General features: G+C 35.4%; 1 protein-coding gene across 5 annotated transcripts in view; it reads left to right on the plus strand.

Annotated features, from left to right (window-relative positions):
- The window catches only part of LOC123323020, a 55,846-nt gene extending 38,001 nt beyond the window's left edge, over positions 1-17,845 (plus strand). Inside the window, exons 8-11 of one of the 5 annotated variants that reach the window (XR_006539242.1) lie at positions 5,203-5,310; positions 16,997-17,053; positions 17,112-17,215; positions 17,378-17,489. Coding sequence is in view for 2 of the 5 variants with exons in the window: in XM_044911203.1 (XP_044767138.1) it covers positions 5,203-5,310; positions 17,437-17,746 (418 nt within the window). In the remaining 3 variants the exon portion in view is untranslated. Of the gene's footprint in view, positions 1-1,542; positions 1,632-5,202; positions 5,311-16,996; positions 17,054-17,111; positions 17,216-17,377 lie in introns of those variants that run through there. The other 4 variants (XR_006539243.1, XM_044911204.1, XM_044911203.1 and 1 more) reach the window with 4 other exon arrangements.
- The last annotated feature ends 394 nt before the right edge of the window (positions 17,846-18,239 follow it).

The following is an 18,239-nucleotide window of genomic DNA, read 5'->3' on the forward strand; positions in this document are numbered from 1 at the left end:
AATTATTTTACAAATGAATGTTTGGTAAACAATTGTATAACAATATTTCACAAAAAAAAAAAACAAACAGTAATTTTGAAGCTATTTATGTAGCGTTTTGATAATCTCCCATATGGTGTTCAGAGGATGTTTTCTGTGTGGTCTTGTATTTTCGTTCCTATTGGTGCAAAGTTCTCTTAAGATTTGTATGTTCACTTTCCTCCTAGGTTTGATCAGGGTTTTTTCGTACAGGAGCATGTTGGAGGGGTTGTAGAGTTCATACCTTGGATGCCTCATTTTAGTAATGGCTCTGAGAGAGGTGGTTTCTGCGGTCTGCGGGAGAATTTTCTTGGAGTTTGCATTTTGCATTTGGCGACAGGTATATTGAGTGACAGTACTCCAAAAGAGGAAAACATATAGACTCATAAATATGTGCAGCTGTTTTTGTGCTAATTCCAGTGTTTTTATAAGCCAGACTGCGAAAATGCTTGCTTCTGGAGATGCATTTATGCTTGTTGTTGGAAGCATTTGATTTGAAATTCAATTTGTGGTCTAGATTTATACCTAAATATTTGATGCGTTTTTTTGGGGCGCTAAAAAGGTATTGTGCACCGGGCGCGAGTTAAGCTCGCTACGCCACTGCATATCTATAGTCTTTAATTTCTTAGTTTTCACATCACTAGGACCCTATAAAAGGAAATTATCTTACAGAGGAAAAAGAAGTATTTTTCATGAAATAAGAAATATCGTTCAAATTTCGCATTTCCACATAATTTGAAAATTTTTCCCTTGAGACTCATTTATGCCCCGTTATACAATCGAAGGTTAATCTTTGGTTGAGGAAGTTTTACAGGTTAGGCGTTTAACAATCACACAAAAAGGGGTTAACTATCAATAAAGTTAACCAATACTTGAAGTATGAGTAAAGCTGAAGTAAAATCACAGATTGTTTTTGCTATGAATTTGATTCAAAACCTATATAAATATACGGGAATCTATGGATACTATGTAAACACATCCCGTTCAAACCACCGCACCAAATTGGATACCTCATTTTTGTTTTGTACTTTATTGTCGGTATTAAACTAAGCCATATTTTGGCAATTAAGCGTCTTAATTGATGTCTTAAAGGGTGACGTTATTAATTTTGTTGTCGCAAAAATGGAATATCGCTGATGGTTGAGTCATGTGTCATTGTCATTAGACAGCGAATCGAATTGTGAAATTTTCAATTCCTGTTCCTTGAGCATTATTTAAAAATATTTATTTATTCTAAATGACAATGCAGAAAGTGCATTATTGGCAGAAAAAGTACTATTCCAATTCCTAGTAGATATTCAAATCAAATTCAATCCATATAAACAATATATTCTCCCTTCTCCTTTACCCCTTACCGCTTAAGACGACAAAGGCGTTCTCCAGAGACCGACACGTTCCGCTTAAAGCGTCTTAAAGACTGACGTCATGACTTAAAGACGCTTCACGCGTCTCAATCGCGAAAATATGGCTCCAATGCTACACATAGATCAAAGATTGTAATCTCTGACATAGATATTTGTACAGGTTTCGCAAAATTGAGAGATGAGGAAAAGTATGGTTCCGTAAAGAAGAAATCGAGAATTTGTTGTCGAGGATACGAATTACAGCCAATGGTGAGACTTTTAGAGAAATTTTTTCATGTGGACATTCAGAGATGAGATAATTGCACCTCGGAAAGTTAATAACATGAATGAATATTTGTTCTTCGATGAAAAAAAAATTTTTTCCGTTTGACGGAAAGTGACGAGGTGACGAGGTGACCAACTGATTGAATTGAATTAAAATGAAAACCATATATGAATCAGTGGTTTCTGACGTAAGATATCCATTTTCTTTAGACACCTTTAAATTTTAATGGTGGAAATGATATGAATCTCACGAAAAATGACGTATTTCGTTCCATCATTGAGCCGGTCAGAGGAAAAGTGGTATAAGTCACAAATTCCGATTTTTGAGTTGTACCGATATTTTGGTACCAAAGGCATTGATAGGTATGGAAAATTTTGTTAAGAGGAAAAACATAACTCGGTCAAAACGACGATTTGACTCATATCACTCATAAGAAGAATAATATGCAACCTTTGGTACCCAAATATCGGTATAACTCAAAAATTGGAATTTGTGACTTATACCACTTTTCATCTGACCGGCTCATATTTCATCTCAACCACATCAGTTTGGTCTAAGCATGGGCAAACTACGGCCCGCGGGCCAGGTCCGGCCCACGTGAAAGTCTGATCCGGCCCGCGTCAAGATTTTGAAACAAACACCAGTATTTTTGTTCTAAGTTTGACCGCCTGATAAGGAAAAGCAATGTCACCTAATACCGAGTTGTCTCAAAGCGTAAGTTGCGTACTGTTTATTATCATCTTAAAATGTTGAAGATTATACATCGAAGAACACAAATTAGCTGGAAACGTATTAGGTGGAAGAAGGACTGATAAATGGGGGCTTCATAGCTGCTGAAGTGAACCAAGTACATGCAGCCTAGTTTTGGGATACATGACTTAGGTTAGAATATAAGCATATGCTTACATTCACTCTACACAAATCTAAAGAAGTCTCTTGGTTCACTTCAGCCCTGAATCCCTCAAATAAAAGTCCACCAATTTGTTATTCAAATTGCATAGAGTTGTGCTCGAGGCTCAGCCTTAGTACTGCGTGTGCATCTGGCAGCGGCTGGCATTATTTCTTGTAATCCCCAGAAAAAGCAAAAGTCGCCAAATCTCCTTCGATGTTCCAACGACTGCATCACAGAACACAAATAGTGATGCATGGAATCCAAAACTTGCAACGAACGGCTTGTTGCTGAGCTCCAAACATGAAGGCAGTATTCAAGTGTGATTAATACATGAAAATTTATTCAATTATTCGATTCTGCGTAGTTTGAATCGATTAAGTTACGGTTTCCTTCTAAATGAAAATTTTTGAGCTTTAAGAACGGTATTAATTATTCGATCTAACATTAATTTTAGTTTAGCAAAGTTTGCGCGCAACTTAGCATAGGTGTAGTGTTCTAGTTCTCTCAATTCTAAACTAAATTATTTTGGATTTGTTTGGGAGTCTTGGGACCTCGAGTTATACCAGTCAACAGCACGGTTACTGAGATGATGATATTATGCTCGTGGTGGTTAGTAACGAATCAAGCATTAAAATTTTCGTTTGGTTCGTTGTCAACGTCTGTGTAATTCGAAGTATTTTTGATTTTTTGATTTTCATTGATGAGAGCAACAAATATATCACATATTTTTCAAAAATTTCAAGAAACAATCACGTTCTTCAAAGTACCTTTGACTAATATTTACAACATTACTACTGGAGGGAAGAGCACCAAATATGACGGGAGCTTTTTCCTGCGATGCACGTACTATCTGACAAGTCACTGTCACGCTTTATTTGCGCAGTCTTGGTCTTTTCTATGTTTTACAAAAACTCACTCTGCGTCACCTCACTAACCTGCGTTTCTATTTGCGCCGGGCCTTAATGTGCCTACAATTACTCTTACGCGACGTGGGCCCATGTCATAATGCGCATGATTCAAAAATCTAACATCGGATTTTGCGCGGAAGCGTTCAATGTGGGAACGTGGGAATACATGTGTCAACGTCACGTCTGACTAATTTAACGCTTCCGCAAAAAATCCTATATTAGATTTTCGAATAATGCGCATTATGACTTGGGCCCACGTCACGTCAGAGTAATCTGTTGGCACCGTCAGTGACCAGCTTTTAGCATCATCACGGCCAATTTCTACCAGAGTATGGACAATTCTTAGAAGCTCAATCACAGTTTCTTTTTTCACATACTCTTTCGTATCCTACCGAACAATAATTAATTTTTGTCATTTTTTTTTACTTGTCTAGGATGTTAGTCATGTTTGATGTAAAAATCGAAAAAAAGTTAATCACTTGTAAAAACGTGTTTTTTTTTTGGCCCGCCTAGGTAATTTTTCATTTTATCTGAATTAAAATATTCTGAATGAAATTCATAGAAAAAAAAATTCTGTGATTTTTACTTAAGGCATACCCTTACTTGAGGTATTGGTTAAGTTTATTTATTAAGCACTTTTTGTGTGATTGTAAAACGCCTGACCTGTACAATTTCCTCAACCAAAGATTAACCAGGATTGTGAAATCGAGCCTAAAATCTGTAATATTCTATAATCTATATTTCTGATTTTCAAAATTCCTGGAAAGTTATTCAGATCAAACAAACAAATGTACTATTTCCGCTGACCTCTTGATAATAGTGTTTAACGTACACGAAATTAGCTGTTAATAAACCCTTTAATTAATTTCCTATTAATGCATTATATGTAATGTGATTATGGGTAATCGAACATAGAAGTATTCAGCAGCTTCCCAAATAATAATTTCATTTTTATGTAGCATTGATTTTCGTAGTACCTAGCGGGTGAATTGAGAAGAGATGAATTGTGGAGGTTGCAGAAAAATTATGATGGTTAGAGAGTAATCAATATATCTATTTACTACAACTCCAGCTTCCACCAGCTCCACACATTCTTTAGCAGATATAATAGGGACTGATATCAATGTGATTTACTCAAAATGTCCCAACTCGAAAATGCCCTCTATGGACTTCTCGAATTGTTCGATCGGCCGCATAAATATCAACATTCCGATATGAGCATAGAAAATTTATAAGGTGTCAAATTTGACTAGGTATCGATAGAAAATTTTTGCAATCAAGATTTCACATTAATTTCGAAATGTGGACGAAAAAATTTGGAATCATCTCGTTTATTAATTGAGCGATCAATGATCTCGAACATTAATCGCTTTTATTAATAACCTTGTTGATTAAATAACTATTATCGCTAAGTTTTTGCAGGGGCGTAATCGCGGATTGAATACAGAACTGCTGATTATTAGATAAAAATATCGAAATTCGGGTTGTGAGAATGTTCGAATTCAAAAAAGTTCAATCTCCCATTATTCAACTTTGAAAAAAACGACAAAAACGTTTTCCTAACTTGCCAATGCTGGATATATTTCATAAGATGTGTCACTTTTCATGGTGTGCCAATGCCATCAGAAAAAGTCTCTTATAATTGAGTGATTATTGGAAAAGACGTTCTTAGTAAACGTTTGAAAATACATACATCCACATTTCACAATATATTTTTAATCTCCATGATATTCATAAGGTTTTAACTAATTACAGTGATGAAGAATGTGTTACTAGGAAGAAGGATATCAGTAGACAATATGGTTTGAATGAAGTTGATATGAGAGGAAAGAGTTACAAGTCAGCTATTATCAAAAGACCAACGTGAGAAATTTCCATTTTTAACTACAACTTAGTTCTAAATCATCAACTAACGTTTAATAACAATATTTCAAATCGACATTTTACTCTACTCTGAAAATGAAAATGATCAAAAGTGAAATTTCAGTTCCACTGATACATTGATGAAAATTTCATTTTACATACATATACTATACTTGAGTATGAAAACAAGATAACTAGAACACAAATTATCGGTGCTAAATAATGCTTACCGAATGAAAGTCTATTCAATCGAAAAACAAAGAAATGCCACCCCTAGATATTACTCTCTTTTATCTATACCTTTACAAGTTCAAATTGGGAATTAACAAATTCAAATTAGGAATACTCAAAATCAAATTGCGAATGAACACATTCAAATTGAGAATAATTAATTTCAAAATGGTCTCTTTGTGAATCCGATCTATGAATTATTAGTCTACATATAATTAACTCTCAAATTTGTCAGGAATACGCGAGGAACGTCAAGTTTAAAATTTCTTTTTCGAAATCATGTCCTATATAAAGAAGAAAGCTGCTGCAGATTCAATGAAGAAGGAGATAATTGCGGAATGAGAATAATAAATAACGAAGAAAATGAAATGAAGAGGTATGAATATACAGGGTGTTTCATTGGGAAACGGAAATACACAACAGGCGGATAGGTGGCACCGAGGTGGTTCTGGAGATACCACATTTATTGGCTCTTACTATCTTCGTAGCCTTTGCCCCTAAGGGCAAAGGCTAATCTTTGTGTCAAAGGAGTCTGAGCTCCGTTGGCTATTTACTGGTTCATTTCACTTTAACGGCTCATTCGTGGTTAACTCGAATTCTGGATTCTTTATGATTTGGCTGTCAGGGGTTAATGCTGGATCGGAAATATTATCGATGGAATAGAGGAAATTCAACATTGCGAAACTATTGTACATTGGATGTAGGGGAACAATTTCAGTCAGCTGAAATATCTTGGCAAAAAATAAATCTCTTCTCCACGCTGGACGATTCGTTTTCGATGGACGACAAAATTTATTTCCATTTCCAAAGAAGAAATATCACTTTTTATTATATTGACTGACTGCTAATACTCGAATTAATTTCTCATAATGCTCATCGAAATTTTAGCCTCCTTGGTTCAAATAACCATGAGCCGCCACTGGCCGAGATTCAGGATATTTTATGAATTTTGCTCGTTTCTTCCCGAGGCCTTATCAGACGAGAGCACCCGGTATATTTTCTTCATTGGCTAACGTTTCTTATTTAAAGGTCAAATGTGTCATGCAATAACCCCAAGTAAAATATAGATTTTACTTGCCTAGGTGCGGGTTAACAAAAAAATATGAATCGTTTGAATCAACACCCTGTAAATCGAAATTTTGAAAATATTCTTCAATATTTGAAAAGACCTCAAAAATCCAAACTGAAACGTGTGCTTTAAATTTTCGCGCAGAAAGTTTTACTTCACAAATTTTTAACGTAAATGTGAAGTTTTTTAGAACTTAGATTCTTGAAAATGGTTTGAAGTGACTTTTTTTTTTTTTTTTTTTTCAAGCATTTATTGATCAGCAATCAGAATACAATTCTATGAGCTAATTTTTTAACAATTATAGACATCGAAAACATAACATGAAGAGGTTCTCCCCATTGGGAGAATCTCTTAATATTCCACTAGGTCAGTTGGCCATTTCCTTTGCAGTCTTCTCACTTCGTTGTCACGTGTTAAGGGTTGTAGAAGGATATTTGTGTGTGCTTCCAATCTAGAGTGGTGGTTTCTACTTCTTGTTTTTATGACATCCTGGACAAAGGGTATTTTCAGATCATCATGGAGTGTTTGATTGGTGACATACCAATCATACCATGGTGCATTGGCTATCATGCGCAATATCTTGGACTGGCATCTTTGAATGATGGCTATATTTGACTTGCTTGCGCATCCCCAAATTTCAAGTCCATACGCCCAAATTGGAATTATAATTGTTTTGTACAAAAGAATTTTATTTTCTAATGATAGTTTTGACTTTCTTCCTATTAGCCAATAGATTTCCTTGGTTTTAAAATCTACTTGTTTTCTCTTCTTTTTAATATGTTCTTTCCAAGTAAGTCTGGTATCTAAGTGGAATCCCAGATACTTTACTGTTTCAGCTTGTGGTATTGCTTTACCATTGAGATGGATTGGAGGACATCGTTCTCTCCTCAGGGTGAAATCTACTTTTTTTGATTTTTTTTCATTTATTTTTATTTTCCATTTGTTGACCCAGGATTCTACTAGTTTCAGATGTTCTTGTACAAGTTTGGTTGCTATTATGGGATCTTCGTGGCTTGCTATTATGGTTGTATCGTCTGCAAAAGTTCCAGTTGTTGTGTTATTACATGTTGGCAGATCAGAAGTGTACAGCACATATAGAATCGGACCCAATACACTTCCTTGAGGAACCCCTGCTTCAATTGGATAAGTTTTAGATGTTTCCTCGCCTACTTTTGTTCTGAATTCTCGATCGGTGAGATATGATTTCAAGATGCTGAAGTACTTTATAGGGAGAATAGTTTTGATTTTATATAGTAACCCAGCATGCCAGACTTTGTCAAAAGCTTGACTCACATCTAAAAATACTGAGGTGCAGTACTGCTTTTTTTCAAAAGCTTTATTGATGACTCTGGTTATTCGGTGAGTTTGTTGGACCGTTGAGTGTCCTTGTCTGAATCCAAATTGGTGGGAGGGAATCCAGTCGTCATTGGGAATGTCTGTTTCAATCCTGTGTAGTAATAGTCTTTCAAGCACTTTTGAGATCGTTGGTAGTAGGCTTATTGGTCTGTACGAGGAAACTTCATTTGGTGTTTTACCTGGTTTTAATACCATGATTATTTCCGCTGTCTTTAGCATTTTTGGCCAGTAATTCAGTCTTATTATTGCATTGAATATATATGTTAATAATTGTACTGCTTTTTTAGGAAGTTCTTTAATCATTTTTGGTGTTACCATGTCTAAGCCAGGAGCTTTTCGGGTGTTCAGATAACTGATTTCTTTTTGAACTTCTCTCACTTTGAATGGTTCTATTTTGGGTATATCAGGAAGATTATTGGAAATAACTTTTTCTATTTCTTCATCAGTTCTTTGGTCGTTTGGTGTGAATACTTTAGCAAGATGTTCTGCAAAAAGATCTGCCTTCTCTTTCTCGCTTCTGGCCCATTTACTGTTTGTATTGGTGAGAATTTTTAGTGGAGGGACTTGTTCTTTTGGTTTATTTTTTGTTTTGATTGGCTTCCAGATTGTGTTGTCATACCTGTTCAAGCTGGCCACATATTCAGCAAATGATTTTTCTTGTAGGTCCCTCAGTTTATTTCTAAGAACTTGGCTTGCCTGATTGAATATTCTTTTGTCATCTGGAGCATGTGTTTTTTGCCATCTTGATCTTGCTTTTCTCTTCACGGCAATCAATCTCTTAATTTCGACAGGTATTGATTCTGTCGACCCACATTCTTTCACTTTTGGAGTGCTGTCAATAGCTGCCTGTTTTAGGATGTTCGTTAACATTTCTAGTGCTTCTTAAACTTCAGATGGATATTTGAGGCTCAGTGATAGATTTACTTGTTGCTCCACTTTGCTTCGGTAGTCATCCCAATTAGTTCTGTTGTTATGTAATTTTGACTTGGTCTTTCTGACCAGAGCAAACGTTCCTAGTGATGCAATTATTGGTGAATGATCAGATGTCAAATCGTAGCTCGATTTCACTTCCATATACGTTGATGATATACCATTGACAATGAAGAAGTCTAGGAGATCTGGTATTTTCTTTGGATCACTGGGCCAATATGTTGGACTTCCAGTCGACAAGAACGTGTAATTTTTGTCCTGTATCAGTTTAGCCAGCTCTCTACCTTTGGGCGTTATTAGCCGAGAACCCCAGAGGGTGTGTTTGCTATTGAAGTCTCCTCCTACTATGAATCTTGATCCCAATAATGTATCGAAAAATTCTTTGAATTGATCAAACTTTATATTGTGCTTGGGCGGACAGTATACTGACGAAACTGTTAGATCGTAGGTGGCCATTTTAACATTCACTGATGTGGCTTGAAGATGGTCGAGTTCATATTTTGGCAATTCATAGTGAGTAATCGTCTCTTTTATTATTACTGCAGTTCCCGCGTGGGCTGTGTTGTCTGGATGGTTTGTGTAGTAGGTTATATAGTGGGGTATTCGGAAGTACGATCTGTCCGTGAAGTGCGTTTCGCTTATCAAAAGGATATCTATAGAGTTCAATTGTAAAAATGTTTGGATTTCGTTCTTGTGCTGTAGTAACCCGTTGGCATTCCATTGGGCTATTCTGATCATTCTAGCGAATTTTTGTGATAAGCGTTGTGAGCATGTTTAGTATCATGCTGTTTTGTTGGACCAATTGCTGGAACATATTTTTGAACTCTGCCAAGAAGGAAGTCAAGATGGAGGAATCGTTATCAGTGCTTTGTAAATTGTTCAATCCTTTTAGAGTGTCTGCATAGCTTGGTTTTTGGTGTTGTTCTGTTTGATTTTTAGGCACTGGATAATTGTTATTTGTTATATTGGTTTTTATAACTGGCTGCTGCATGTTCAGTCTGTTGTTCTGGTTGTTGGGTCTTTTCAGTATCGCATGATAAAATTCGCATCCTCTATAGTTCGCTGGATGAGGTCCGTTACATAGGGCACATTTAGCCGGTGTGTTGCTGCTTTTCTTGCAGTTCTCAGTGTTATCCCTAATAGCACAAAGTGGTCCTATGGACATCCATAGGACGTCCTCTTCGGACATTACGGACATCCATGGGACGTCCATTTCTGGTACAATGGACGTTCTATGGACATCCGAGGGACGTACAAATGTCACAACTTTGAACCGAATTCGGACGTCCATCGTGGACGTCCAATGGATATCCCGTTGGGACCATCATTAACTATCTCAACGGTACAAAAATTTACCACGACATTGGCTATCCTATCTATTAGAATTTTAATGTCCTAGAACCCAATGTCTTACACTCAGACGCAGATGGTATTTTCTGTGTTCTCATTTCCATCCATACTTACTAGAAAGTTTTAATACTTGGCCCGGATTCGAACTCGCGCGTGTGGGGACATCGTATTACTAGTCTTCGCTGCAACCGTCCTAGCTACCGAGACTATACGATATACCTACTTGTAGGAACATATTCATTATATTGTTAACTGATTTATGGAATAGTAGTCGATTAATACAGAAATACCATATAATAAAAACTAAAGTCTTAAAACTCAAACATAGATTATTTATAATAGTAATTACTCAAGTATTTAGTCTTCGTTCATCATAAAGTTATACATAATATAATATTCATAAGATATTCATGTACTACAAGGCGGAAAACTGGAGTTTAGTGAAAAATAATAATAAATTGTGGTGTTCATTGATATACATGTATGTATTATTTGGTCCATATTACGTACTCCTAGTGAATATCCGGTATGGACATTCAAAAGATGTCCCTACCGGATATCCACTAGGTATCCGTGATGGACGTTATACGGACCATGTAATATATACATGTTATTTGGTCCATATTACGTCCATTACGGACTCCTAGTGAATATCCGTTGAGGACATTCAAAAGATGTCACTACCGGATATCCACTAGGTGTACGTGATGGACGTTATACGGACCATGTAATATATATGTATAAGTTATATGGTCCGTACTATGTTCATCACGGACACCTAATAGATATCCAGTAAGGACATATTTTTGACATTGCCTGTATTAAGTCGGTCAGGGACTATTTTGGAACTATATGATACGGACATATGTCATATAGTCCGTATTATGTCCATTACGGTCATCCAATGGATATCCGATACGGACATTGTACATAAATTGGACTAACAATGGATATCCATCTTGGACGTCCTAAAACTGTCCGGAAACGGACGTCCAAAGGACATACAAATCAAGTCCATGGACGTTCCGACGTTAAATGGACATGAATTGTACGTCCCATGGACGTTGTGTGCTATTAGGGATGTGCTCCTCCACATTTTACACAAACATATGGCCTGTTGCAGTACGTTTTCGTGTGCCCATATTGCTGGCATCTCATACATTGTGGTAGGCCTTTGACTTTTTTTGGCGGTTCAATCTGCACTAATCTATTCTGGATTCCACTTATTTTGTATATTTCTCTATTATTAGCTGATGGCTCTAAGTCTACAAAAAATTGATTCAATGGCTCCTTTGTCACTCTGCTTTTTCCATTGTGGATGTTTCTCACTTTGTGTCCCTGTTTAGTGAGTTCCTCTCTTATTTCTTCTATGTTTGTTGAGAAATGAAGATTTTTAATAACTACCCTGAAAGCTCTGTTTTCTTTTGCTTGGTAGGTGTGATGTATTATGTTGGTTTCCCTCATGTGGTGTACCATTTTGCGATAATCGTCTGGGGTTTGGCAGTTTACTTTTATGGTGTTGTCGGCTAGAGTTTTTGTTGTAAAATTTTTCATTTGCAATACTCGGCTCAAATTGTTCATCATTTCATTATAGTTTGTCACTCCGTATACGAAGATTGGAGGGGGTTTTTGGATTTTAATCGTCTGGTTTTGTAATTGGCTAGCACTTCCTTCGTTTTCCTCATTTAATTGGCTAAATCTGTTGCTTGTAGGTATTTCCACATTGTTTGTGGTACTAATCTTCCTTTTCTTGGTTGTGCGCTTCATACTCTGCCAAGTAATTTCAATGTTTGTGTTAGGGCCACTACTGAATCCATGAAATTCTTCGTCACTGGTAGACGACATTCTAGTGTAGTTATTTCGTGGGTTCTCACGTACTTCTTCGTTTTGTTGACTCATTTTATTTTCGGAGGAATTCCCAGCTGGTAACACGTTTCGATCTTATCTCCTTTTTGTTGTTATCGCAGATGGTCGTATGTTGTATGAAATTTTCAATTGAAATTATTTATTTATAATCCGATTTTCCGCGGATTGCGGAAATAATTGGAAGGAAGCTCTTTCTGTTCTTATTTTGAATTTTTTAAGCGAAGTGACTTTTAATGATGAAATATCAAAACTATTGAATCCATAATTATTTTAACATTACTTAGTAACTAATTACTACATTGGTTTTCCTTTTTATAGCTGTAAACCATTTCAATTGGTATTTTCAAGTTACTTTCTTCCTCTCGAAATTTCCAAAAAAATTAAAGCCCTGCATAACTGATAATCGAAATTGATATTGCTTGGATATTGTTATTTAATATTTCAGTGAAAGAATTGAGATGAATTAGGTCGATTTCATTTTTGTTTAAACAATTATGAAGGTACATGGTTTCAAAATGAAAAAATTAACAAAACAAACATGTATCAAGGTACCCTGATTTCAATCCCGTGGATTATTATGTCTTATGTCACGTGTTACATGAAATCACTAGTAACTAGTAATTATATTTCCCTGAGATTAATACTCGGGATCACCTTATGATAAAAATAGAAGAAGCTAGCCAGAAAATAAAGAACATTCCGAATGTAATTTGGAAAGCAGTTCGGGATGCTCTGAAATGAGCAAGGAAATGTTTAGGTCAAAATGGATGACATGAGAAGTTTATGTAGTTTTTTCTCTCAATTTCGTATTTATGTTTGTTCTTTTCGTTTTTTTCTTTTGAAAGATATGTACATAATTTCTTCAACGGAAATGAAATCGAACTAATTCATTTCAATTCTTTCACTGAAACATTCAATAACAATATCCAACCAATATCAATTTTGATAATCAGTTATGTACAGGGTGGGCAAAATTGGTGATACCTGAACTACAACTTTTTAACCCAACGAGGTAGAAGCAAATGAATGTACCATTCATGTCTTCTTTTTTTTGAGAAACTAATAATGCCATCAACCGCATTCCACTATCTTCTTTTTTTTCGAGTTATAGGCCAAAATTTAAATTTGGGCAATTTCGACTTTGTTCATTATCTCCGTTCCTGTTCATGCTAGGATGTTGAAATGAAAACATTATGTAGATACCTTTTTAATAGCAATCCAGTGGCGTACTATGATTTTTTCCTACAGGTTCATTTGCTGAGCTATAACATATAGTTGTGTTTTTTCTTATGAATACAGATATCAAAGTGTCTGTATAATGTTTTTATTTCAATATCCTAGCTCAAACAGAAACTGAAATAATGACCAAAGTTTAAATATTAATTGTGACCTATAACTCGAAAACAAAAGAAGAAGATAGGATAATGCAGTACGGAATTCAAGTTCTTAAAAACCTCACTTTTACGTTAAAAATTTATGCAGTAAAACTGTCTGCGCGAAATTTTTTCGATTTACAGGGTGTTGTTTCAAGGATTCAAACGATTCATAAGTTTTTGTTAACCCGGACTTGGATTTAACTTGCGGTTATTGCATGATAAATTCGATTTTTGAATAAGAAACACTTATGCCAAATATGAAGAAAATATACCGGGCTGTTCGTCTGATATGGCCTCAGGAAGAATTGTAAAAATTCATAAAACATTCTGTACCTCGGTTACGAAGACAGTAAGAGCAAATAAATGTGGTATCTCCAGAACCACCTTGGTGCCACCTATCCGCCAGTTGAGTATTTCCGTTTCCCAATGAAACACCTTGTATAAAAAAAGATTTTACATTTTCAAGCCAGAATATTCCAATACATTACATGGATGAAACTAATTTTTATATTATTATTATTATTATTCCAGATAATAAGATGAGGCCGAAGCCTATGAATCTTATACATAAATGACACTTTAGACATAAACTAACTGAAAACTATTCTAACAAAGATAAAGAGTCTAGTCGGTTTTTGAATGAGTTAACACTTTCCGCACTCACTACATCTTCCGGCAAAGAGTTCCACCTAGTTATATGTTTATTTGGAGAAGAAAAGGGCGTTCCAAGAAAGGAAGTCGCTGCTCTCATAATATCGGCATGCTGTCGTGGGGCAAACATTCATATTACAGGATCCATAAATATGGTCCTTTTACATAATGAAATAAGGCGTGGTTCTTTTAGAGAAGAAGAAGCAAATGAATTCGTCCCTTGCGTGCTACCTATGATTGTTATCAAACGAATATACTTTAAGTTGCCGATAATGCTCCCTATATCGGTATTGAGTCGGTATTCCAGGAGATCGGATTCAGCTGGCATCATTTTGTTAGGCTGAAGCGGTCCACAGACGAGCAACTTAGTTGACAACTATGTTGTCAACGAGCTTGTAAACCATACGAGGTTGAAGGAATATCAACCACCAACCGGCCCACAGACGTTCAACTTGGTTGTCAACACGACCTGTTGACAACCAAGTTGTCAACTAGGTTGCTCGTCTATAGGTCGCTTAAGTCCATATAGCCCCATGGGCCATGTTCAATCCAATTGAGCTTGCCTGGTCTTGTTTGAAGGCTGGGGTAAAAATAGATCTAGCTGCGGAATTGCCAGAGAATTTATTGGACTAAAAGAGAGCAAACATATCACCTACAGAATTTCGTACTCAAAAAATGGAGAAAATAATGAGAAGAAATACCAAATATCAACAGTCAGTAGCTGTAGAAGGTTTGTGGCTCATATCCAGAGGTTCATACCTGATATTTTGAATTCATTGGATATGAGAGTTTGATGGGAAACTCATTTTCCTTGTTTCACGTCTTTGAATGTATTAATAGTTTTAATTTTCAAGATTCATCAATAAAAAACATTTTCCGATTATGTATTCTTATGTATCTTGATTTACATGGTCACGAATGTCGTCCCATTGAAACTGATTATTGCCAATTCGAATGTGTTTATTCCCAATTTGATTTTGATTATTCCCAATAATTCCGCATTTGATTCTGCGATAATTCCAAATTTGAACTTGAAAAGTTATAGATACCGAGAAAAGTCTAATGCACTGATTATTATAACCATAGACAAAAAAAAAGAGGGGACACGGCATGTCATTCATAAATTTGAAAATATTTGAAGCCAACATGTCGATTAATTTCCTAGGAGTAGAACGAGGACATTGAAGGAATTGACCTCGCGCTGCCAAGTATGCAGAGACTAGCTTCGCGTATATTAAGTAGGCACAAGTGGCGTGGAGCTGTCGTTGTTTAAGGGTTTAAAATGAAATTATTAGCGTCTATGAATATAACCGAAAATAAACTGCTTGATGAAGCAACCTGGAAAAATAGTTTACTGCGAAATCATTACCTATTCTATATGCAATAATCATAGTCTTTCAGTAATTGAAAACGATGAAATATGGAATTACATTAGGACGTAAGTATACGTAGGACCAAAATAAGTACGAATTGAGGGGCATTTTTCGTATGTTTGCGAGACCCGAACGGAAGCAAAAATAATAGAAGTGTATATATGTTAGGGCTAAAGATAGGTGTGAACATAAACTTAAGATTAGCCGCCGAAACTTAGATATACAGCGGGTTTCATAAAACTCTGATTGTCCGATCAACGATTTGACAGTCACTCGATTTCTCAAACGAAATCAACGAAACCTTTTCATTTCTGAATATATTAAATAAGTAGCGATTGAGAATAATAGAATGGACGTATAAACATCATAATTTTATGCGGGAATGATATTCTTAATGATTATAACTGAATTATCGATTGAAAACAAATTGACGTCTATTCGTCTATCAAGCCTTGATTCCCCGATCAAGCTTTATGAAACCCGGAGTTAGCGTGTTTCGCGTTGCCTAGGGATCGAGTGTAGATAATCAAACGAAAGAAAAACTATTGATCACTAGAATTGATCGAGAACAACTGATTTTAGAATGGAGCCAATACATTCAAAATCTGATAATATCATCTTTTTTCATTCCTGCTGGGAAAAAAACATCTGTATTGAAGGAAACCGTTGAAAGTGGATAACATATGCATGCATAATTCTGATAAAAATAATTATCATTGAGGACACCTTCAGTTGTAGAATAAATTTGAGATTTCCATAATGTGCGTTAATTTTTTTGCGCAGTGTAGTTGTTCAGTTCAATACTGCATGTAGTGAATGTTGGCTTCAGTATTTGTATTTATCAATTGTATATTGCGTCTCCTGTTTCTTTAGTCTATGGTATCACTTCGTATATTATTAGTTTAACGTATAAATATAACTTACTATTCTGGAGCAAGATTTGCTATCTTGATTTGTCGATTTATAAAATGGAAACAATTTTTTGGGAGCATTTTTTATGAACTTGGGGCGATTCTCTTGAAGATCTCAATGTCATATAAAACGTTTGAGATCGCAGACACCTATACGATTTCGCACGTGAAGTACTCATCGACTTCGGGAGAATTCGGATTTGAATATGCTACGTTGGATACGGTTGGATATGAAAATGCTACCCGGCTTACCATTATTCAACACCTCATTCATTGAAAACTCATCAGGTTTATTTTTTCAAGCTTTAGTTTCATTTTTATATTTACGATTATTGAGTATTAATTTCATTAAATCATATAGACAACACGGATATACATATTTTCTTAATGTTGATTAATTTCCCAATTTAATTTTTCAAAAATTCATCAAATAAATATAAAACCACCATTATCCTAATGTATTCGATTCGACTGGACATTCAGAGAATGCAATGAAAATTTTGCCGCAAGTTAAAATTTAAAAAAAATAGCATAATACTGCAATAATTTTATACATTTGATCATATTCAATAGGGATCACCAAGAATTTGATACTTTGGAATTTGGATATCCGCCGCAAGTATCTAAAAAGTGAGAAATTCACATCCTTCCAAACCAATCACTACCTTACCTATCCATTTTTCCTTAGGCGTCCACCTCCAAGAAATATACTAACCATGAGGGGTCGCTGAACACTCATTCGCTTCAAAAATTCCTTGTTCGATAATCTCAGGAAAACGAAAATTTATTGTGGTATGAATTCCCCCCTTTTTACGATATTTTTTTTTTTATTCACTACCTGTTTTGGGTTCCTTGAGTTATTTTCTATGTATTCAAACTGTATAATTTATTTGCATGAATAATTCCTTTCGGTTATTCATTTACTAATTTGTTTTCGTTTATTTTTTTCAACAGAGCCCAATAGAATTAAGTGTTTAAATCTTCAGGAATTTAGAGAATATATGATATTACAGTGTCACTATGCCATCAGTAGTAGCAGACTCTGTGCAATGTTCACCCAAATTAGAGCGTCCTAAATCATTAGAAATACAGACAGAGATTTCGGTACAAGAGCCTCAGGTACCACAAGAAATGAGAATAGTTGAGGATGATGAGAGCTTGCAAGAACCAGACATAAAACCGGATCTAGAGAAACTCACAATGAATGATCCTTCAGCTGAACCTCCAGAGCACAGCGACAAAGAAAGTGGTAAAAAGACGCCTAGGCATTTAACCGATCAGGGTTATTTCGATCTGAAATTTTATCATAACAAATTATGGTGAATCTTGAATTGTTTGAAAAGATAGGTACTTACATTATATGTCTTCTAATTTTAAAGCTGTATCAATTTAACGTAATCTAATATATATTCATAAAAATTATCCCAATTTATATTGAAATTTATAAATATCGTAGTCTTCATGAATGATTGTGACATCTGACATCGTACGACGTAGAGGGCGTTAATATTGAAATTATATGACATTCATTACCGCACCCTTCAATAAGGAGCAGCTTAGAAGAATTCAAAGCCAACTTTGATGTTACCAGAGACAAACTCTCTGATGTTACAATAATTTATCAAGACTATAAAACTTTTGAGTTACCCATATTCCAGTCATATAACTAGGACATACATTAGAGCAACTCGTATTTCTTATTATTCAAGGTGATTCTAAAATAGGTGGTCACAAAATCAGGTTGCCTAGGATATAAATCTAGAAAATTGCTCCTTGCTTTACATGTCCTATATATATTCTCCAAGGCAATAAAAGA

The sequence above is a fragment of the Coccinella septempunctata genome, chromosome 1, assembly GCF_907165205.1.
Source record: "Coccinella septempunctata chromosome 1, icCocSept1.1, whole genome shotgun sequence".
Classification (NCBI taxonomy): Eukaryota; Metazoa; Arthropoda; class Insecta; order Coleoptera; family Coccinellidae; genus Coccinella; species Coccinella septempunctata.